Source organism: Camellia sinensis, chromosome 12 (assembly GCF_055761805.1).
Source record: "Camellia sinensis isolate YWXY chromosome 12, ASM5576180v1, whole genome shotgun sequence".
NCBI classification, from domain to species: domain Eukaryota; kingdom Viridiplantae; phylum Streptophyta; class Magnoliopsida; order Ericales; family Theaceae; genus Camellia; species Camellia sinensis.
In genome coordinates this window covers 134472115-134497005 of record NC_138972.1, presented here as the reverse complement: position 1 = coordinate 134497005, position 24891 = coordinate 134472115, and the positions used below count along the sequence as shown (strand labels likewise).

The following is a 24891-nucleotide window of genomic DNA, read 5'->3' as shown; positions in this document are numbered from 1 at the left end:
CCCTTGCACTTTACACAAAATCTCATTTTAGTCCCTACACATCAAATTGTGACACTTAACCTCCTACACTTTTGATCAAGTGTCATATTAGCCCTTTTGTTAATAGTGAGGCCAACAGAAGTTATTCTTTAGGAAGCTACGTGTCACAATTTTGATAGGTAGGGACTAAAGTGAGATTTTGTGTAAAGTGCAGGGGTGCAAAGTGTAATTTATACTCACATGTTTTTCATGTGTCTAACCTCTGTTAACAATGAGGCTAACAGAAGGGCCAAAGTGACACTTGACCAAAAGTACAGGGGGTTAAGTGTCACAATTTGATGTGTAGGGACCAAAGTAAGATTTGATGTAAAGTGCAAGAGTGCAAAATGTAATTTGCCCTTTTCTTTTTTTAATCATTTTCCCCGTCTTTGGTGTGCAGTTTGAATGGAAGTTGAACCCTTATAGTATGCAACCTTGAATGTCAATTACCAACTACACAACCACAAAGTAGCTTGGTGATCCTATCTTCCTCCATTTCCATGCTGAATACTTGAACAATTTTCCTATGTTTGGCTGAATGGTGGATTTGAACTCATTTTATGACCAGGTTTTTTCTCCCCTACACCAATTAATTTTTAACATTTTTACCTATTTTTAATATACTTTTTACTTTAATGTTAATATTAAACAATACTTCGATGACACTCTTTAGCATTATTGGTATCAAAAGAGATGAGAAAGATGATAGAATGAGTCATATAGTTAAAATTATTGGATTAATCTAGTTTTTAACCTACCAATTAACAATAAACATATGAAAAAGAACGACAGCGAAATAAAAGTAAAAGGACACTACTAACCAGTCAAAATGTTTTCAATCCAAGTGCTGCACTATTCTTAGGATAAACGATGATGAATCCATTTGAAAACACTGATGACAAACATATATAATTTTGAAAAGGACAACTCATGTGAGAGCAAGCTCATGATATCCAAATATTTGATGACAGGAAGCAGTTCCATCAATCTGGTTTAACTTCTATTATATTTTAAATTAATTTTGACTATATATTTTTTCAATACATTCTGCAACAAATTCTCTATTCTTTCTCTATATTATTTTTTTTATAAACTCAACGCAAGTAACTCCAAAATATGAAAAATAACATATTTTTAATGTTTAACTAATTAAAACTATTAACTACATTTGTTAAGCCAAAACCACTAAAACTTAAGCAAGTAACTTAATATCTAATTTAATGGAGCTGAAATTTGGTGATTTACTCACCATTTTAGCTAAAAAAAATAAAAATAACTAGTTTGATGGAAATGTTCTAATAATTTTGTAATGTAACTTAGGTTTAAGTAGTGTCAAAAATAAAATGCTTCAAGAAAAGTGCACAGAAAAAATAAAGTGTGGTTCATATTTATTTTAAGTATAATAATATCCTTGAACCTTTCAGGCTATTTTCCCCTTAAGATTGCAGTTTTTTTTTCTTTTTTTGTGTAACTATTTTTTTTCTTCTACCCCGCTTATTTGAGATTTTCCTATGATAGTATTGGCGTATATATCACCACTTGACCCAATCTTCATATTATTCAGTGTGTTTGGTTTCAATTTTTTGAGTTCAGTTTTCTAAAAATTGAATTTTTTATTTTTTGTATTTTTTTTAGTGAATATTTTTTAAATTTTAAGTAATTTTTTTACTTTTTTAAATGCATCTTACTTAGATGTATCTAAATAGTAAAATATTTGTGAAAAAATATTTTAAAAAATTAATAAATACACAAAAATACAAAAAATGTAATGATTTTCGTTTTTTTTTTTTTTTTGTATTTTTTGGTATTTAGTGTATTTTTTAAAAAAAAAATTTACAAATATTATACTTTTTTAAGTGTATTTATGTTATGTGTGTTTAAAAATTAAAAATAATGCTTAAAATATTAAAAAAATTCATTAAAAATATTAAAATACAGAAAATAAAAAAGTAAAATTTTTTAAAAACTGTTTTTTGAAAATTAAAACCAAACGAATTAAGTTTTTTTGAATGATGTCATGACAAGACCCAATCTAGATTTTGGTATGCAACTGTATTTCCATTGTCATTGTTTGTTGTACCAACTTTTCTTGCCATTTGAATAATAAAATCACAAGAAAAACAAAAGATAGTACTTTTGAGTAAGATGTTGATAGCACTACCCCTAGTACACTCACCATTGCATTGCGATGGTATATATGTCCCAACAAAGCAAATTTCTGTTTGGAAATAATGGCAGAGAAGCAATATAACCAAACAATGAAGTATGTTATCAAGTTTACAGAGAAAAATAATTGGGTGAGTTTGCAGTTGCTCATCTTCCTCCTAGTGCTCTTTTTCTTTCCACATGTAGTGTCTCCTGGCCAAATTGTCAAGACCTTACCAGGCTTTGATGGTGAACTTCCTTTCACTCTTGAAACTGGGTATGTGCCCCTCTCTCTCTCTCTCTCTCTCTCTCTCCCTTGGGAAATCCTTTCATATAAATATAGGATTAATTAGTTCTTAAAACTAGTTTGGTGCAGTTTATTGGAGCTATTTATATATGTTTTTTTTGGGTAAATTATACTTTTCACCTTCTAATAATTTTCGTTCAAATTTTGCTTTGGCCTCTAATCTTCTAATTGTAACTAAGTCAATAGGATTTGACTGTTGTTCTAGTGTAGCTCTTTTGTCACTCACTGTTAAAAAAATGAAGCGAAAGTGGCCACGAGATTAGTGACGAAGTTAAAAAATTAAATCAGAGTGGGCATTTATTAATTATAATATTAAAAAATTTTACAAAAATATTTCACATAAATTTTTACGATTGACTTCAAGAAAGATAATATATATATATATATATATATTATTTGTAACTAGTATATATCATGAACAATAAATAATAATAATAAAAAGTCATGGATATAAGTTTTAAAATAAGTTATATAATGATAAAGTAATTAGGTGTCGTTTGGCAAACTTGACTTTTTGATTTTTTTAGCCTGAAACTTTTTTGTTTGTTTGGTTTTCTTGTTTGATTTTTTTGACTTTTTTGCATTGAAATGACAAAATTGCCCTCCACTTGAAATGATGTTTTTTTGACTTTTTGTTTGTATATGGGTCAATTTGGTAATTTTGCATCAAAAGTTAAGTATTTTGTCATTTTGTGGCTTTTTTTTTTTTGTCTTCATGTGCTTATTTAGTCCCAACTCAAAAACCAAACCAAGGGTCAAAATAATAGTAATATCACGTCATCATTGACATATGATATCACCAATCAATAGTAAAGAAACACATAGAGAATGAATCTTAAATGTCAAATGTAACTAATAATTCAATAAATTTTATATCTTTATTGAGATTAATTATAATTATATATCAATAATAACAGACATCACCATTGTATTGAAATTTTCATAGATAATAATATGACTTATCGTAATATCTTTATTTTCAATAAAAAAAACAACTATTATTATTCTCATAGTTTAAAAAATGTCATTGATATTTCACTCTAAATAATATTTTTTATTTTTTATTTATTTAAAATATTTTCTTTATATTTGCAACCAAAAAAAAAAAAAAAAAATTCAAAACCCAGGGGAGCAGGCACGTGACCCCCTGGCTCCACTGTGGCTCCGCCACTGCACGAGATAGCTATGCCAACACATTTTAAGGGTGTTAAAAAAAAAATATGGAAAAATTACACTTATCAACTTCAACTTTCACTCAATTTTTAAATGGTGGAAAGGCGGAAGAATTACATTAAAATTTGGGTTGAACTCTATAGACTTAATCCTTGCAATTAAAAGGTAATGAAGCAAGGTGAAAGTTAAAAGGTAATAAAAAGCACAATTTTCACATTTTTAGTTTTGAAGTAACTTAAAAAAGTTTATATATATATTAAAATAAAATTAAATTGAGAGAAATAATTTTAGCTTCTAATTTCTATTGTTAATTTTTAACTTAGTTATTGAGCTTGAAATGATTTACAATGAAGGGTGATTTGGGGATTTTCAGGTACATTACAGTTGAAGAATCACAACTGTTTTACTATTTCATAGAGTCGGAAGGGAATCCAAAAGAAGACCCTCTTTTGCTATGGTACAGTGGAGGCCCTGGTTGCTCTGCTTTCAATGGACTTATTTATGAAATTGGTACTCCCTGTTCTTCTTCTTCTTCTTCTTCTTTTTTTTTTTTGGTTTTCCTTCTCTCTCTCTCTTAATCTTCTACGCTGAAATGTGTGTGTTCATGAGGGAGGTTGATTGCATTCCCTGTAGCTTCGTTTTCATTTTTTTGTTTTTTTAGCTTTATTTTTTGTGTTTTCTAAAACAAACAAAAAAAAATTCTGAGAAACCCAATAATTTTTTCCTTGTAATTTTATGTATATTCTTAATTATTTTGTTGAAAAGTTCATTTTTGCAATTACTTTGTCTAAGAATTGTTTTAGTTATTTTTAGTTTTGAAATATTTGTTTGAGTTTTTAATATCCAAAGACTGAAATTTAAAATTTTAAGTATTTTTTTTTTTTTCTTAATCATTTAGTATTGTCTCATTTTAATTTTGCCATTTCTATTAGTCGTTTTTTTAATTTATTTTGAATTCTATTTTAATCCCTCTAGTTTTGCACGTGATTTTTTTTTTTGGGTGGGCGGCTGGGGGGAGGGGAGTTCCAAATCCTAACAGTATGTAAGAAGAGATCACATTATAACAAAATTGAAATGAATGAATCAAATTATTTAAATTGGAGATGAAAGTGACACTTCACTTAACATAGTATATCCTAAAAAGTCATAGAATGGCCTCAACTGCAATTTTTGTTTGACAATGTGTAGGTCCACTAGCTTTCAACATAACAGAGTATGAGGGAGGTACGCCCACATTGGAATATTACCCATACTCATGGACTCAGGTGCTTTCATTCAATACAATGTTTCTCACTCTCCTTTTGCAAAATATTTTTTTAATAATTAGGTTTACACAAATGTTTGCTTACTAGTTTTTTGTTTTTTGTTATTTTTATTCAATGGTTAAAAATGATTAATTTTTCAGACTTCAAGCATACTATTTCTTGATGCGCCAGTGGGCACAGGTTTCTCTTACGCTACAAATTTGAGTGCATATTCTACCTCCGACAAGAAATCAGCTGCACAGACATATGCCTTCCTTGTTAAGGTAGACCAACAGTCGAGTTGACTAGTAAATTATTGAAATTTAGCTTAAAAACTAAGCAAGCTTGAAGTGTTTAAATTTAATTTCTTTTATTTTTTGAGTTGATATTAAATGAGTTTTAATCGATCTAACTCGAGTAATTTGATTTTTTTTATAAATTTATCACCAAGCTTAAAAAATTAACCAGTTTTGAAATACGTTTAAATTTAACTTATTTACATGACTCACCGATTCTAAAGAGTTTTTAAACTTGAGTCTAAGCTCATCCTTAAGTCTAATCCACAAAAGTCAAGCTCATCCTTGTTTTGTTCTAGGGATAATTATTTTTTATTTTTACAGCTGGAATTTTTCTTGAATTTCAAAGCAAAGGGAAAAAAAATAGGAAAATTTACCCATAAGTCCTAGTTTTTGAAACGTTGAACCATTTAGTCCTAAAAGTTTTCTTATGCTCCATTTAGTCCCATTTTTACATCAACATGATGTGAATGATGTAAATGATCTGATGTTTCATTCTATAATTTCAAAATTTATTAAAATCTGATGAACATTAAATGTTTTTCATCCTATATTTTCAAACATTATTGAAATTTGATGAACATTAGATGTTTGAAATCCAATGTTTGTAACATGACTCTGATGTTATTAACATTGTATCTGATGTTATTAACATTGTAATGGGACCTTTCAGTCTATAAGAAAACTTTTAGGACTAAACAGTGCATAAGTTATTAATTTGGGATTTATTGGTGCATCCCCCAAAAAAATAATGAGCAAACCTTATAAACCATTCTTTGGATTAACACAACTATGTTATATTTGTTTTTAGGTAAATTATACTTTTCTCTTTTATAATTTAATTCTAATTTTATTTTAATCATTATTTTTTCAATTTGAACAGTATTAACTCTAAACATCAAATTAAATAGTAAAAATTTACCCTTTATTTTTTTTAACTGCTTGTGCTTACTATTTATTTGGAATTGCAATGCAGTGGCTAATTGATCACCCAAAATACCTCAAAAATCAGTTGTTCATTGGGGCTGATTCTTATTCAGGCATAACTGCTCCAATAGTAGTTCAACATATATTAGAGGGTAACTAAATTAATTATTAATGCTAATGACAATTAGTAACTAATTCAACTCTCATTAGCTCATGTTTTGATTAATCATATATTTTTGATATAGGAAATGCTGTTGGGGAGAGGCCACGCTTGAATCTCAAAGTAAGTAACCTAATATTAGAACTCAAGTGACTTTAATAAGCTCGGTTTAGTCGAATAAATTTGTGCATTATAGATTTGTTATGTACATCACTATTCAATGCAATGTTTTAATTTTTGTTTCAATGGGATTTATACTTGACGTCTGCTTCACAATAATTGTCGTATTAATATAATATTCTAATTTGAAATGGTTTTTTAGGGCTATATTCTTGGGTGCCCGCGAACAGATGCAATTATAAATGAAAATTCAAAAATATCATACTCTCACCGGATGGGACTTATATCCGATGAACTTTATGAGGTGATTGTTTGTGCTAACAATATTACACACTAAAAAAAAAGAATTTTGAAAACTATCTAGAAAATGAAATTTGTGGATTAGATATTTTGGGTGTGACCCACATCACACTAAATTTAAATTTACACTACACATTTCATTTCCGAGATACTTTTCTAAATACTTTTTCTGGGTATGTAACTTTTTCATTCCTAATGTTGTATGATTGAAAATTATGGTCTTTCATACAGTAGCATTGCAAGGTTTGATTTGTTTTCTTGTTTTAAAAAAATGTTTTACAGGAGACCAAAATAACTTGTAATGCTAATTATTATGATGTGGATCCAAACCAAGCAGAGTGCTTTGAAAGCCTTCAAAAGATTGCAAACGTGAGAGCCATTGGTGATTTCAATTTAAGGACGAAAATTATTTGAAATTCTAGACCTACTAAGGATGAGAATTTTTATTTTTGATTTGTAGTTGATTCATGATATAAACAAAAATGATATATTGGAACCAAAGTGTACTTGGGCATCCCCAGATCAAAATGGAGAAACCGATAGACGATCACTAGAGCAGCAATCGGGAAATTTCATTCTCTCACCTCCCAAAATTCCAGAAATGTGGTGTCGCGTAATTTTCTCTTTCCTCTCTCCCTCTTTGAGGCCATTCGTGGGCTTAGAAATGTGCCGAATAATAATATGAATTCATCTACATATGCAGAATTTCAATTTTGCACTCTCCTATATTTGGGCAAATGATGAGAGTGTCCAACAAGCCTTGTATGTTACAGAGGTATGTGATCTTCAAAGAATTTAATATCTAGGGTTATTTACATTAACTTGACTGATTAAATATATACATGATTAAATTTTTGCTTTATTTATTGTAAAATTCATACATTATTACATTTCATTAACTTTATTAATTCAGAGATGGTGGTTAATTTAATTATCAGGGAACAGTTAAAGATTGGAAGAGATGCAACAAGAACTTGGATTACACACTGAATGTGGAAACTGTACTTGATGTTCATAAGAATCTCAGTTCATATGGTCTCCAAGTTCTTGTATACAAGTTGTTATTTTGAACCTTTAATTTACATCTATGCTTAACTAATAATTTTCTTCTTCACATTAATTTACTTCTTAGAGTTGAGCTTATAATAGTAGTGTGACACACTTTATTGAACTTTAATACTTGTTTTTTTGCAGTGGTGATCATGATTTAACTATACCAAATACCGGAACTCAAGATTGGATAAAATTGTTAAATTTAACTACTGTTAGTGACTGGCGGCCATGGCTAGTTGACGGCGAAGTTGGAGGGTGAGTATATAAAAACATTTTTTCAATTTCAATTTAAAATTAAATTAAATTAAATTTTTAATCATGGGTTAGTCTAAGGGAGGTATGTTTAATTATGTTAAAATGATGGGATTTATTGTATTTTTACCAAATTTAAAGAGAAATCAGTTTTATTATTATTATTTTTGTTATTCCACTATCTCCTCTTCTTCTTTTTAAGTCAATTAATAGAAAATAATTTGCAAATATCAAGAGGCAGACATTTATCATTTCACTATGTAAAAAAGTTTTACCTCTTTATATGCTTAAAAAAATTAAAAAACTAAAAAAACCAACTTTTGACAAAGAGATCAATCAAAGCCATCTGTCTAATGAAATTTCTTGTTTTCAATTTTATGTAGCTACACAATCAAGTATTCAAAAACTGGGTATCGTTTGACGTATGCAACTGTACTGGTAAGTCACAAATTCAATTTTTTCTTTTTTGACTTTATGAAGCACTCAAGGAAAAATTGAAGGAAAGTGTATGTTTGGTTATATTTTCATTTTCTTCATTTTTATTTTTTGTGTTTTAAGAAACAAAATAATAAAAAGTTTGAAACACTCATCATTTTTCATTTCTACATGAAAACAATTTTTAAAAAAAAAATCAAAAACAATTCTTTAATATTTTCTTAAAAATTGAAGAAAGTTCGCCGAATAAGTTTATATGTGTTTTCCAAAAATAAAGACAAAAAACAGAATACAAAAATACAACCAAGCAGATCCTTAGGTATGTTTGGTTGTGTTTTTTTATTTTTCATGTTTACATAAAAGTTAAAAAATAAAAGTTGTAAAACAGCCATCATTTTTTAATTCTGTGCACAAACAATTTTCAAAAATATGAAATTAATTTTTGTATGTTACATAAAAAGTGTGTTATGTAAAAAATTAAAAATTTTAAAATTAAATTTTGAAAATTATTGTAGGGAGCAGGGCACACACCTCAAGAGTACAAGCGTAGAGAATGTTATGAGATGTACCAAAGGTGGATCCATTACAATCCTCTCTAGTTGTTTCTTTAAGCCGATTAATGTTTTTGTGAGATGTCCCAGAACTTATTACAATACTATCCTCTTAGTGGACTTTTGTGATTCTAAATTGTATTCAAATTTTCTTCCTTCCAATGGCTCATTATCATAATTAACTTGTAGCATTTGTGCACTAGCTTTTTCAATGGGGCTCATTATTGTTAAAACAATAATGTTATTAGAAAAAAAATATTTAACAAATTACCTAGAAAATTATATCAGTGAAGCTCAACTATTAGTTTATTTTGGGGGTATAAATTCTGTTAAAATTTTACTTTATTGCACCTTATGCCAAATTTAGCACAAACTTCAGCTGTGGGTAAATTTTGAAAAAGTCATTTTGTATCTACACCTCTAATAGTTAGATCCACGTAAAACATTTCAATTTGGCATCTTGTGAGAAAAATATGAAAAATAACATTTATACTATTAGAACAACATTGGTAAAATATATCTGTTGGCTTATTTTTCCTACGAAGGAAAATATCATAAATGCGAGCGTGCTAGTAAGGATTGAAAAATCCTTACAGATTAAATTCAAGCCATTTATCAAGCGATTGCGTTGACGGTTCTTTTGCCTCAACAAAGAGGACTTCAAAATTGCCAAGTGTAGAGAAAAGAAAAATTAAAAGAAGAATGAGGGAGACGGAAAAAGACGATTGAGTGAACAATCAAAGTAATTATTACTTATCTGTACTCCTATGCTTCGAAAAGGAAGTACATAAAATGTTTCGAAAAGAAAGTGCTGAAAATAAATACTTCGAAGTATAAATCTATGTTAAACTACTCCTAAGATAAGAAAAATAATAAGAAATATTGAAATCAATGGTCTTTGATTTGAATTCTAGATCTTTACAATGTAGCTATTAATGACTATTTATAGAGGAAAAAATACAACAATAACTACTTAGTAACTACCAATTTCTTCCATCTTCATTCTTGTCTTGCCATGTGTCCTTCCACTCATCCATTTTGTCCTTCATATTCTCCATCATCTCCATAACTTCTTTTAACTTCCAAATGAATAAGAGGATGCCACGTACCCTACAATTATATGAAAAATAAATAATAATAAAATTACAGATTTATGGTGCTAACAATATCATTTTATCATTTTTCGTTGCTAAATCTAACAATAATTATTCAACCATTAAAGATACTCTAATTGGTCACATTTTCACATGAATTTATTTTAGGGCATCCAATGAATTACTGCCACGTCATCTTTACCTTCAACAACTCATGATACACATTAGACAATTAAAAATAAAAATGTTAATATAGTATTGGTTTGGCTAACAAATAGAGGTCACAAGCAACACAAAAATTAAAGAAGAAAAAAATAAGGATAAAATACTTGACAACATGAGTGACATTATTTATGCTATTATACAATAAATAAATAAAATATATATATATATATAAAACATACCGCCCACGAGTTACATGTTTCATTTGTTGGCTTATCAAAAGCTTGTAGACTTAAACAATCATTGTTATGTGCTTCCCTTAATTTATTGGGAAAATTATAAATAAGTGGGACAATTTTAAAATAATTATATTATGGGCGAAATTTTTTTTATACAAGTTTGGCATACAAAAAAGATTTGCACTAAACATAAAAATATAAAAAAATAACTTATACCATACAAAAGATTATACCAGACCCATCATAAAAAATAAAATTATTGTTTCATTGTCTAACTGAAACATAATTTTTCATAATTTATTTTGGGTAAACTGGACCAATAATGACTTTCCACTTAGCCTTTCATTTAGGCATTATTCCAAGTCCACCTACCTTAATTTTCGGTGAATTATAGCAAAATAATTAGTAACTGAGTTAGAAATTCAATGTAAAGGGATGCATATTAGTCACAACACCAATTTTTTTTTTTTTTTTTTTGCTTTCCCCCATGATAAGAGACAACGAGATATTACCAAACAATCACCACCACCAAACACCTTCACGATCTATCTCTCATCGCAACCCACAGCTATGGCATGGTGTAATAATCTCACTTCTGCATTAATAAATCATTTCTGGATATGAAGTGATCACCAAACTTGTGAAACAGCTGCCAATTCTAATTGATTATGAAACTAATGTAAAGTTTTATAATTAAAAAAGGGCCTAATCTATCTCTGATCTTTTTTAGACACATTGTAGCATTTCTCTTATTTTCTTTATTTGAGAGGAGGGGGTTAGTTAAAAATGTGTGAACTCGTGGATCATGATACTGCTGTCCCGGGATTCCAATAATTGAATATGCATTAGCAATAAATACAAAATTGAAAAACATTGATTATCTCGCCCGGATTTTATTGCACCACTGTATTTTTATCATAATCACATTTTAATTTATTCACTTTCAATTATAACAGTTAACCTTCTACACTTTAAGTAAAGTTGTAGTGTCATCTTTCTATCAATCTACCAAACTCGTTTATGAGCCAAACGTGGCTCTCTCTTTATTTATTTTTTTTGGTCTCATTAACATCCCTGTATTTTTATCAAAATATCATTTTAGTCATTACACTGTCACTAAAATCTCACTTTAGTCCCTTTCACTTAATCCAAATCAATGCTACAAAGAAGACTTCACCTAATCCAAATCAATGCTACAAAGAAGCCTCAATTACCACAAAGAAGACTCATGGATTTGCACATCACAATCAAGAGTTTACAGCAAATAACAACCACCAGTTGCTCAAATATCAAACGACATATCCAACAAAAATATATGACAAAGATGTTATGCATTTTCTCCTTACAAATTGAATGTGCTACACATTTACATATTTTCTCATTTTTGACATCTACTCTCAACCTTTTTACTAACTGTTAGGCAAGGCTATATCCTTTATATACTGTAGAAGCAATGGGTGATGCTTACGTATATGAATATTGGAAGGTCTAGATCCCACCGTCACGTAAAATAAAATAAGAAGCAAAATGCAAATAAGAGGAAGAAAGAACAATTTTAACATTCCATTGATCAATCCAATTAAAGGGAAAAAACACAGACTAGTTTCAACAGTTAAACAATTAATTAAACCAAAGAATTATTACATTTCATTAAAGCCCTTCTGAACAGGCTAACTGAGAAGTTACTCAGGTCAGTCCAACAACCTATTGTTCTTAATCAAATCTTCTATAATGCAATGCCATATTCTTGATAACGAAAAATGATAAAGCAAGATGCTTCACAATGTTCTAGAACTTGGAACCCTTTTTACAACATTTTCTGAAGTAAGACCAAACCTTTCAGTTCAAGCATATAAAAATAAAAATAAAAATAAAAATAAAAACAAACAAACAAACTAAGAGGATGGTAGCCTTGCAAAAAATGGAGTTCAAACCACTAACGTGTTAGTTCAAGCAATGACAATGCAACCACGAGGACCAAATTCAAACAGTTTTTTGGAGAGTAGAAATTTTCAATTTTACTATGATTGACACCTATATGAACATTATCATGTCCTCCCTGTATCACAATAATCAATGACAATGCAACCAATGCAGCTTCCTACAAATGGCAACTAACAACTAAGGACATTTACAAATTTTATATGAATGAAACTACATATAAAATTGTTACCAGTTTAGCAAAAACCCTACAAGTAAAATTATGGTTCCTAGATATTACATTAATCAATTAATGTTAACCCTATCGACAAAAATAGTATAAAATTTTTACCAATTTTGGCAAAAACCCTATAGTGCTTGACCAAAAACTAATTCGTAGTTTCACTAACCCTTGTTCAAAATTCTAATAATCCAGAGAACTAGAGTGCCTAACCAAAAACCTCTCTTTCTTTTTTTTTTGGCGTGTTAAGTGAGCAATTGCACAAATTGTTTTCCCTTTAATCCATAAAGCACCCTCATAAACCAATCTAGGCACTATCTAACATAATACAAAGGGAATAGCAAAACCTATAAGAAGACTCAAAAGGATGGAAGAACTCCGAAAAAATTGCCATGTTTTCCTGCTAAGTCTACCATTTTTAAAACACATACCACAAGTGCACAAGTCTATTTCCAAAAACACATCTCTTTATGCTTTCATAAAATTAGTAAGATAATCAAGTATTCTAAAACCTCCAACATTCTACCTTCTGCTAAATTTCAATTTTGATGCAAAAGGCGAGTCCCAACCTTAACTGAAAGTTGTGATCTAAATGAATCAATTCCCAAAACCTTGACTCTGAAATAGACACGAATCTATCATTCAAGAACCACTACTTCCTTAGAAAATTTATTTCTAATAGACATCCCTCGTTCACACCTCTTCATTTTATTGGAAACCCATCAAACCCATTTCATATAAACCCATCTATATAGTTGGACAAAGAAATTCATAGAATCATTCAATAGAAAGAGACCCATTTCATTTCATAGAAATCCATTTCAAAACCATTTCGCATAAATCAAAACCATTTGACAAGAGTCATCATGCCTATTATTCGAAGAGTGCTCCAGGAGAAAGGCCATGCTAGTACCTTTAATAAAAAAAAGGCCACTATACACAAATGCACTACAAAACAAAAAGACAAAACACATCTTCACATACATGTGCCTATCTGCGAATTCTTCAAATTTGGTTTTCGCATAGGTCACATAACTGGTGTTTTGCTTTGGTTTAAAACCTGCAAGTGGCTGCTAATTTAAGGTTCTGTTCATAGTATATGTCACAATTCAAGAATGTTACTTAGAATCTCACTTTTGTTTTATAAGAACCATCTAAGTACGCAGTGCAGGTTTCTTTCATAATGTTGATCATCAAAATCTACTTACTATTTGTTGCTTATATTTTCTTGAGAATATGTTGCACTCAAATCAAACATTGCAGAAGCAGCTAAAAAAAAAAATTATTTAGAGTCACAATTTCCATATATTAATTATCCAAAATAGATCCCTAAGCCAACTCCCCTTTTTTCAACCCACCAATAGTTATTGGCCTTCTTCAAGCCTATTGAGCACTTCAAATGCTTTATTCGATTTTTTGTCATGAAGCCCATATTTCAAGTTCTTTCATTGGAAACCCATTGAAACAACAACAAGGGCCAACTTTCCTACGATAAAAATCAACTTTGTTGGCTAGTCAAGATTTCCACTCTTTTAACACCAATCAATTGGTATATAACCCACCCCAAGACTAATACAACTAAATATAACTAAATTATTATCTTTTAAGAAAGTCACATTAACACATTACAAAACAAATTTGAAATCAAGAAAAAAAATCACAACCCTCAATCGACATAATTATTATAGAAAAAAAGCTTATGGTGAAAGTTTTTATCTTTACCTTAGTTCATATCCTCATGGCTTCAATTTTTGTCCATTTGTTCGTGTGTGCACGCGTGTGCATTGAAGTTCACTATCTTCTCAAGAGAAGAAAAAAAATGTAGCTATTTCATTGTGCATAAAAAATTAGAAGAAAAAAGAAAAGGAAAAATTAAGCTGTAGTTTATATACTTCTTGTTCAAAAAGATTGAAGCAAAAATATGGTTCCGAAATACAACAAATGTATGCATGCCAATATATGAACATATTCACAAATTATTTCATTACAAGAAAGCAATCAAAACTTCTTTATCGCTCTAAAAATTGACTCGAAATTGATAGGCAGAGGAAACCAAATAATCTCATCAATGAAAATTACAAATAAAAAGTTATTAATAAGTGGTGTTGATTTTCCTAACTATAATTGTATATTTGGAGCATCCATGTGACAATTGTGGAAAAGGGAGAAAAAAAAAAGTCCAAGAAAGAAAGGAGCAAAGGATATCATTATTACAAAATATAATTTCTAGACAAATCTAAATCTCATTGGTCTTAAATAGAAATTATGGAGAACTTCATGTTTTCCTTGAGTACTTAAGTAGACATTAACAGGTTTAATTAATAATAGTTCAATAGTAGAGTGAGTAGCCACATAAACATCTTCTCTAACATCATAAAATTGCTTAATTCCCAAGTAAACAGTTAAATATATATATATATATATATGTTGTGTTAGATTGCAGAGAAAATATGAGAAAAGCACAAAAGTTCAAGTTTAGAATATGAAAAATTTAACAAAAAAACAATAAAATAAAATCTGCACAAGTAAGCATATTACAACTCAGTAAACAAAAGTATGGAAACTTGGATATGTTCTTTTCTTCGTATTAGGTTTTCCAAGCAGCCAAAATGAAGGGTTAGTGAAAATTATAATAAATAGGTGATATGGGCTTCACCCCCACAAACAATGAATTTTAGAGGAGCAAAAATCAACAACTAAAGTTCACATAATGCAATGAGAGAAAGAATATGAGCAAAAGAATATGCAAATTTATATATTAACACAAGCATAACCAGAATAAGGCTCACAAAATGGACCAAAATATATACTAGATTTTAGGAAATACAGAGAGAGAGAGAGAGAGAGAGAGCGGTGACCTAGGGCTTCGACAGGCAAAGTCCAAGGGATTTTGCACCAAGAACGAATGCAGCAAAATCCTCCAGCCACAGATGTAATCACCTTCGCATTCCATCGTGGATTCAACAAAACAATTGAAAATATAAGAATGTCTTGTTTATTTAAATGAAATCAAATCAGATCATCAAAATATATTCAGATAGAAAAAAAGATATAAGAAATTAGAACGCACCACGAACACTGGCAAATCGGAGACTCTCTTCGATCATACGAATCTGAGCGGACCGATGTTCTTGAAACTGAGAGCTTCGAGCCTGCTATCAATGGCTGCGGTGGTCCCTGAGTATCTCCTTCGCCACTGGAGTGAGAGCAGCTGAGGGAAAGCCAACGGAGGGAGAGCAATAGAGTGAGAAACAAAAGAGTGAGGCTAAGAGTAAAGGGGAGAGCTAAAGGATAACCGGTTAACCCGGTTGCCTATTTTTCGCCATTATTAAGATCAAATTTAAGTAATCTAATAGTTTAGAATTAAGGTGCATATGGTGTCCAACTCCCTTTGGGTTGCACACCCAAACACTACCCAAAAATCATTCACGACACTTGTGATTTGTGAAATGAATGCAAAAGTCATAATTACATAAATTAAAGACAAATTTAGAATCAAAACTATTGCCCTAAAAAGGAGCCAAATTAAAAGAATTTGAAAGTCATCCAATAGCCATCAACTGTTGCCAATATCGATACCTGAAACAAAAACGAAAAATTAAAATTAAAATAAAGTCTTACTTCAAAGAGAAAAAATATTAATGTTCGCTATTTTGAAATCACATTCAGTATCTTGATTAGTCAAGTATCACCACTCGCTACCATACACATAGTTTTTCACATGGTTTCCTCATAGTTTTACTACTTGTTCTAAAATACTTCACAAAAAATTAGCACAAATGTTTTCCCTTAATAACTGAACAATATTAAAAAAAATAAGCACACATATAAGAAAATGGGACAACAAAAGCATCAGCAATTTCAATGAGGATTTTTATTTTTTAAAAAATAAGATAGTAACAGACCCAAAAAAAAAAAAAACCTGCAATTTATAGTATTTGTAAATATAAAAAGACAATTAGAGATTAATTTTGGTTTTGACAATATGGGATTCCAACACTTTGCAAGAAGTTTTTCATTATGCACATTTTTCTTTTAGTTCAAATATTCCACATATTTATTTTTCATATAAGCAACTTCCAATCTACACAACGTACAACAATAACGACTTGAGTGACATTTTTTTTTTTTTTTTGATAAACAAACAAACTTTACTAAGAAAGCATCAAGACGATGCAAATAATACAAAAGGGAAACCAACAGCCCATGGGCGCAAAACTAACTATTCAAATCTTCCACAAAATCAACAAAAGTCAAAACATCATGATCCACCAAACCCTTTACCCAACTATACAAAACCAAAAGTAACCTACTTTCTAACCAAAGAGCCGAATGACTCAAATCTTGAAAAACCCGCCTATTGCACTCCAACCAGATCAACCAAAACAAACAATGAGAAGCAAATACCCAAGCCTTTCGACGCCTCTTGCCCATCCTAGCCCCACCCCAACTTTATAGAACACTCAACACAAACCCCGGCTGCACCCAAACCAAACCAAATAAAGCAACAATCAAATTCCAAAGCCGAAACACAACCAAGCAATGGATAAACAAATGATTGACGGTTTCCGCATCCCTGCAACACATAAAACACCAATTAACCAACACATGCTGTCGCTCAATTAAGTTATCAATAGTCAGAATGTGACCCAAAACAGCTGTCTAAACAAAGAAGGCAACCTGGGACGGTGAACCCACCGCCCAAATGTTCTTCCAAGGGAACACCCCAACTCCTCCCCCTTCAAGCATCCCATAAAACGACGACACCAAAAAAATCCCTTTAGCCCTCGGAGCCTCCCATGATAAAGTATCCTCCCCATCCCCTCCAAACTGCAACTCATACAAAAAACCCAACAAACCCACCAATTGGTCCAACTTCCAATCTTGCACATTACGACGTAGATGAAGATTCCACGTGTATGATTGCCCTTGCCGCACCCGAACCAAAGCAACCAACTCCTCCACATCAGCGGCAATAGCAAAAATCAATGGAAACATAGCCGCCAAAGACAACTCGCCACACCACCTATCTTCCTAGAAGCGAACCCGATCCCCCATCGCCACTTTAAATCAAACCCTATCCCAAAAGGTCTTCCTACCCAACCAAATCCCCTTCCACAAACTACAACCATGTGATTGACTGACCCGATTTGAACACCACCCCCCTCTAACCATCCCATACTGGATAGGACACTATTGATCAAAGTGAGCCGCCCACCTTTGGACAAGTGCTGAGCTTCCACCCATTTTTAACCTATAAAAATAATAGATTGAACAAAGGGGGGGAGACTCACCACTAAACAACCAAGGATTTCAAGCCATACCTCTTCAATGAGAACTCTTTAAAACAAATAAGCTACTGGAGAAGATAGAGATCTTCAAGAAGCCTTCGAAAGCAAGAGCCGAGTGTGAGAGATGATAAAGAGCAAGAGCACGGATTGAGAAATCAGAGAAAGAGAGGGAGAAACCATAAATTAGTAGCAAGGGGGAGAAAATTTTAGGGTTATTATAGTCATACCTCTTCAATCCTTTTTTTGGGTGAATACCTCTTCAAATCATTGCATAGCCTGCGACTTCGATCTCCATTCGTGGAACGACTGGAAAAGAGAGAGGGGAGTCCTGTTTAGGCAAACCAGAGAGAGAGAAACGTGACTGATGAAGTAGAGAGAATGGCTGGGAAAGTTTCAACTAGTTTAGCAGGTAAATGGTATAAACTATATAAAATATTGAAGGGTTTAGATTAATTCAATCAAATCCAATGGCTGAAAATTAACTTGCATATGGTATGCAAGTTTCAAGCCTTGCACAATACAACAACTCCCCTCTTGCAAACTCTTTGTCAAAGCCAGTAGAGACAAACTCATTTTACGTGTAAATAACAATGAGAGACATCCTTGCTTTGTATATTTTACGAACTTATAAAATCTCTACCTTGAAGACAATACAAGACAAAAATTTAGTAACATGGAAGGCTTTTACATTTTTTTTTTCATGTGACCCTGCAATTGAACTCTTCAACCATAACCATAGGAAAGATCCATTAATTATCGTGGATCAGAGTCATTCATTCACTAGTTCAAAAAAAAAAAGTCATTCATTCACAATTTAATTTGGTAAATTACCATAAACCTCACAAATTTGGCATAATTACACTAGATTTCCTTCTAGTAAGACTAAAGCCTCTAGAAGTAATGCATACATATATTGATCTTCTACAAAAAGTTATATTATACAATCTTGAAATGGAATTGGAATTGGAATTGTCAAAGGACAGATCAAAAAAATTCAATTTGAGTAGTAGTTTATAAAATAGGTTTTTTTACTTTCAATTTCAATTAGGCTGCTTGTTTCCAAGGTAATTCTTTTAGTGAATAAACATAATTGCTTGAGTCAACTTTCCTCGTTGAATCTTAGGAGCTCTTTTTTTTTTTCTTTTTTTTCTTCTTCCCATTAATAGTCACTTGACTTCGCAAAAGGCAAGATTACTTTGGCAATAAGAGAGAAGTCTCGAATCAGAAACCCACCTAACCTTGTACTTACCCGCCTTGCCAGTATGTGTGCACACGTGCAAGGTAGAATAACCATAGAACACTTGAACAAAAACAAAACCATAATAGACTATCCGTTTGCAAAATCATAAAAATAAGCATCAACCAAAAACATTGGAAACATAACGATGAAGTTGAGGTTTGAATTTCTAGAAAATAAACTTGAAACACAAAATTTAGGAACGGTTCCAAAAAGAGACAAAGATGGTGAAATTAGAAAAATCAATGCTAGTTTAAGAAAAAAAACATATCATTCTTGAAGTACATCAAAATATTCTATCAATCGCCGAAAATTTACAAACGCTACAAGTTGATAAAAACACAAAACCACAACACTTGCCATAAAATTCCACCAATAATTAGCACTTAAATAAAAATCAAAACCAAAATCTCCCTATCTCATATGATCATCTATTTTATATAGAGTCAATGTTCTATATGTAATTATGTGGCCACTCCGTTCCTTGGGATAACACTTTGGAAATTTTAAAATCTACTCAAAATAGTAAAGGGTGCTGACTGTTGTTATTTCCAATTTGGGTAGTGGTGTTTCTGATGGGTTCAACAAGAGAAAGCAACAAAAATAATGGGGATGGTGTGTGTTTGTTTATGTCAAGGGTACTGCGACATTCTTATCTCTAGCATCAACATGGAGACATGGGACAATGGAAAACTTAAAGCACCCACACAAATATTAAGGCAAATATAAGCTTAGAAAGCCACCCACTAAAAAATAAATTAATTAAAATTAGCTCCCATGGAACACTTTCATATGGCAAGCCATAATCAACAAGCTTCAATTGATATTGGAAGGTCTAGATACCATTGTCACGTAAAATAAAATAGAGGAGGAAGAAAGAACAATTTTAACATTCCATTGATCAATCCAATTTAAGGAATTTAAGGAAAAAAGCATAGACCAGTTTCAACAGTTAAACAATTAATTAAACCAAAGAATTATTACATTTCATTAAAGCCCTTCTGAACAAGCTAATGGAGAAGTTACTTGAGTCAGTCCAACAACCTATCGTTCTTAATCAAATCTTCTATAATGCTATGCTATATTCTTTATAACAAAAAATGATAAAGCAAGATGCCTTGCAATGTTGTAAAACCTGGAATCCCTCTTACAATATTTTTCTTCAATGGAGCAAGACCAAACGTTTCAGTTCAAGCATATAAACAAAAAAACAAACAAACAAAGAGGATGGTAGCCTTACAAAATATGGAGTTCAAACCACACTGGTGTTAGTTCAAGCCATGACAATGCAGCCACAAGGACCAAATCCAAATAGATATTTTCAATTTTACTATGATTGACACCTATATGAACATTATCATGTCCTCCCTGTATCACGGTAATCAATGACAATGCAACCAATGCAGCTTCTTACAAATGGCAACTAACAGTTAAGGATATTACAAATTGCATATGAATGAAACTACTTATATTTCAAAACCCAAATTAAAAATGTAATGCCTAATAACCAGACACACTTGAAAATAGAGTGTAATTGCCACCCATGTGTTTCACATTTCAAAACAGTGTATAATTAGTGGCAACGCTAGAATTTTCTTATTTTATTTTATTTTTTTTCCAATGGGTATAAACTAGATCAAAGAACACACTTCATTCAAATAACTAAAAAACACACATGCAAGACTACACTTTAAACCGCATTATGACCACATCTTCAATCACATCATCAAGAAGTGTAAAATTTTCATTAAGTCTACATAGACAAAATTTAATAACATAAAATTATATAAAAATATGCACATCAAGACAATAGAGCATACCTGCGATATCCTCATTCACTTGATATCCTTATTATTTTCACAAAAGTAATTTTTTTTGTAATTTAATTCTAAATATATATTTTTTGATATGTTAATTCTAGTTGTGAGATTTAATTTTATAGAATTTTACAGCATGTTTGGGACTCACAACATGGTATAAAAGTCCCAAGCATGGCATAAAACCCAATAAATTCACACCTCAACAGAGTATGACTAACAATAATAGTACACTTTAGAGCATCTCCAATCCTTAACTATCATAATTTGCAAACAGAAAAAAGTATCACACCTGGTAATGCCCTATTATCAACTAAAAGAAAACAAATAAATTATAACATCTGCCAGTATCCTACTATCAATTATAAGCAAATAAATAAATTAGCACACCCGCCAGTGCCATGCTATCAATTAAAAGCAAACAAATATCATTTTGCACATATGCTTTCACATTAACAAACCACATAAACAATGCAAGAGATGAAACTTTTAATACATTTGTTTGAACTATCAATAGCCATTACGTAAAGACTTAGACTAACGTACCAAAACCAACCCTTCGAGCAATTAAAATAAATAAATAAAAAGAGCCAATAGTTAGGGAGAATATTATATGCAACCCTTAAGGGCTAGCATATTGAAACGGATTCTTTTTTCTCATGGATTTTTCAAAACGTGAATGGATACAACTCTTGAGTCTAGCCATTAGTCTGGAAACTTACGTCGAAGTGGGGCACATAAGCTCTTAGTCTCAAGCAAATTTTTGTATGGATTACTATGTACAAGTCAAAACATTTAGATACCAAATAATCAATCTTGACAAAGCTCACATTCTTTATCATTTTACTTGTTGGTTCAACCATTTAATAATTTATAGAAATACATGACACAAATATTCTCTCTTTTATTCTTTGTTTTTAAAAGTTTGATACATATTTCTTCATGATTCTTCCACTCCATACATATCATGTAGTTATCAGGCCAAAACATTGGGAGTAGATCATCACCACCTTGCATAGTTTGGACTTGTATCTTTTAACAATAGTTAAGAGAGAGATGGTGCAGAGTAGAGATGGGGTGGGACTGGAGGAGTTTGGTGGGGTTCCGATGGCTTGGGTTTGGGTTGATTAGGGTGTTAGGTTGGGTGGGGTTGGAAAGGGCTTGTGTAGAAGAGGTAGACGAGAGTAGCGTGAGGAAGTGATGGAAATGGGTGGGGAAGGGTTTCAAGTGGTCGAGGAGGGACGGGACAGGTGGGTGAGGGGTTGGTGGTGGCAGGCAAGGTGTTGGGGTTGGTGGTAGTAGGCAAGGTGTTGGGGTTGGTCAAGGAGGGAGGAAATTGGTTGTATGGGACTCAGTGACAAGATTTCCAAAGCAAAGGGAAGGAAAAAGGACGAAGAAAAGGATATTTTGGTAAAGAAAATAGGGGATTGCCACCTCTTTATATTTACTTTTCACCTTCTCATTTTAGTTGTAATTATAAAAAAAATTCTTATTGATTTATTAATTGCAGCCCTAATGTCCTTGGGATGTAGGTCCCCAAATTGAAATTACTAAATTACACTATCCTGATGATATTTGTCCCTCCTCTTAGGCATATGTATATAAACAATCCAACTAAAACCAATCATCTAAGATACTTGTCCCAAAAAATATAGCATTTATAAGATAAATTTTATAAGTATATAATATACATATATAAAGGAAATGCTACTATGCACATCTCTTATCATAAGAATGTTACTCGAAAAACAAAGTACAGTTCGTTAGGTCAAAATTAACCAAGTGTAAAAAGATGCATGTTTAGATAGAAAATCAAAAGTGACAAAATAGTGAAAAAAAACATTCTTTGGTTTTTGCAAGAAACATTTATGTATATTTTGCGAGAAATTGAAAAGCAACTTACCATGTTGCTATGGATTGTACACAAAATTTAACAATCTTACATTTTCCAACATTATCATGACAAATTTATCATGCAAACAAACAAGGGAAGAAAAATTCAAAATTTTTCCTTTCTCACACTACCTACCCACTACTCAATTCTAAAGTTTCACACTAATCTTTCATGGTTGCTAGGAAAGCCTCCATGCTTAGAGGGAAGATAATAATTCATGGATTCTCTTAGCACCAATATACTTTGGAAAAAGGATGCGGAAATTCATTTTATTAAGCATAAGCTTCACGTTGACTACTTTTTAGCTAAAATTTAAAATCATATACTTCAATTCTTTTTAGCTTTTCAAAGTTGTTTTGTTGGTTAGAGTCACTTTTTCGTTATCTTGTCAACTGCTCATGCTTAAAGAAGGATACAAGTGAAGTTCAAGCACTATTTGATTAGCATTTTTGGAAGTATTTCTATTGTATGTGAACTACATTGGCTTTTCAATACATATATATATATTTAAAAACCAATCAAACAAAAGATTTAATTCAGATGGCTATTTAATTCAACTAGAACAATAAGAACTACACATTACTAAAAACACTTGAATAACTATTTGCCCTAACTTACAAATTGGGAGGTCCCAACCACAAGTTATAGCTGCTTCATGTGAATATCACTAAATATATTTTGGGATAAATCTTCGAAGAACATGTTAAATCAATCACAAGTTTTCAACAACATCTAAATGCAATGAAAATATAGTTCCAAAATACTTTTGTTTAAATTGCTAACAAACTAGGCATTTTTACAAACATTTTAAATGCAATCAAAATTCAAATAACATAATTTAGCCCTATAATTTTAATGCCAAAATAAGATGCAATATTTTGCAACAAATCAAGAACAAGTCATGGAAGCAACAAAATGGTTACAAAATACTATATTAATTAATGTAAAAATGGATTATTTCATTACAAATGTCAACCGAGATATATAAATAGCAAAATAGAATAACATCCTTACAAAGCCTTGCTTCATTCGTACAAATTTCAAATCAGTGTGAGCCAGGACAGACTGGAATACAAATTCAGAGAGAGAAAACAGAGCAAAAAATGGGGAAGAAGAGGGAGGGTTTCTGAAATAATCAGAGGGAGGCGTACCTTGTTGATTGCTCTTCAAAAAAACAAATCCTTTGTTTTCTTAGAAACCAAACAGAGGCTCACTGGGTTAGATTAGGGTTTTAAACAGAACAACCGCTTCGGCCATTCAGGCGAGACAGAGAAAGAGAGAGGAATGAGTGCAGTAGAGAGAGGGTAGCAGAGAGAGAGAGAGAGAGAGAGGGGGCGACACAGAGAGAGACACGAAAGTGAAAGTATAGAGAGAATACACTGTGGAAGAAGAGAGAATAGAGATGGGTCAACCGGTTGCTCCGGTGTCTAATTTTTCAAAATTAAAGAATTCAATGGTCATTATCTATTTATGTAATCCAATGGCCAATAATGAAGTTGCATATCATGTGCAACCCATGAGGGGTTGCACAGTGTAACAGGTCCCTTTTATATTAATTTCAATGTTTTACAAGTAGCTTATATTTTGTTTTTATTTTTTTCAAATTTGTTAAATAATTATTACGAACCCAATATTAAGAGAAGTTTGTTAAATAAATATCACGAACCCAATATTTCACATGATTCAATTTCTGCTTTAGAAAAAAAATCATATCATATAAAATAATAAAAATTTAAAGGAACAATATTTACAGAACAAAAAATGAAAAGAAATTATAAGAAAAGTTAAAATGTAAATATCACTTCTTAAATTAAAACATAAATGTTTTCTGTCATAATATAAAATTATTTTGTGAAAGATTAAACAGATCATATTAGTCACCGTGTAATTCTTATGAAAAAAAAAGTTAAAAGAATCTATAAAAGTAATTTAAAAAGTGACAAAAGAAAATTAGAATATGCGTATAAATTAAATTTTAGTTTTCTTTGTTACACCTAGAATATTTATTTCTTGAT

At 31.1% G+C, this 24891-nt stretch overlaps 1 protein-coding gene and 1 long non-coding RNA gene across 5 annotated transcripts; one reads left to right on the top strand and one right to left on the bottom strand.

Annotated features, from left to right (window-relative positions):
- The first annotated feature begins 2176 nt into the window (after positions 1 to 2176).
- LOC114269385 (serine carboxypeptidase-like 18) lies at positions 2177 to 9136 on the top strand. Of its 2 annotated transcripts, XM_082899951.1 has the most exons (14): positions 2180 to 2440; positions 4017 to 4153; positions 4832 to 4908; positions 5049 to 5171; positions 6160 to 6262; positions 6356 to 6393; positions 6593 to 6694; positions 6973 to 7059; positions 7151 to 7303; positions 7394 to 7465; positions 7629 to 7747; positions 7885 to 7998; positions 8379 to 8433; positions 8946 to 9136. In XM_082899951.1, exons 1-14 carry the CDS (start codon positions 2250 to 2252, stop codon positions 9027 to 9029), a joined length of 1455 nt encoding a protein of 484 aa, XP_082756077.1. In that variant the 5' UTR covers positions 2180 to 2249; the 3' UTR covers positions 9030 to 9136. The 2 variants fall into 2 exon arrangements, with proteins under 2 accessions (XP_082756078.1, XP_082756077.1); XM_082899952.1 differs by lacking the exon at positions 6593 to 6694 and having other exon boundaries at positions 2177 to 2440.
- Positions 9137 to 9706: 570 nt separating this feature from the next.
- Positions 9707 to 24316, bottom strand: LOC114294690 (uncharacterized). Of its 3 annotated transcripts, XR_014347247.1 has the most exons (7): positions 24028 to 24313; positions 18156 to 18256; positions 17962 to 18024; positions 16146 to 16216; positions 15708 to 15848; positions 15496 to 15577; positions 9707 to 10091 (listed from the first exon to the last, which is right to left on the bottom strand). It is a non-coding gene; the product is annotated as an uncharacterized LOC114294690 (long non-coding RNA). The 3 variants fall into 3 exon arrangements; XR_014347246.1 differs by lacking the exon at positions 16146 to 16216 and having other exon boundaries at positions 24028 to 24257; XR_014347245.1 differs by lacking the exons at positions 16146 to 16216; positions 17962 to 18024 and having other exon boundaries at positions 24028 to 24316.
- Positions 24317 to 24891: the final 575 nt, after the last annotated feature.

Bases quoted from the DNA above. Each gene is read 5' to 3' on its own strand.
- LOC114269385 (XM_082899951.1), top strand. From the start codon at position 2,250: ATGGCAGAGAAGCAATATAACCAAACAATGAAGTATGTTATCAAGTTT. The intron at 2,441-4,016 runs GTATGTGCCCCT...GGGGATTTTCAG, and splicing joins CCTTTCACTCTTGAAACTGG to GTACATTACAGTTGAAGAAT. The intron at 6,695-6,972 runs GTGATTGTTTGT...AATGTTTTACAG, and splicing joins TATCCGATGAACTTTATGAG to GAGACCAAAATAACTTGTAA.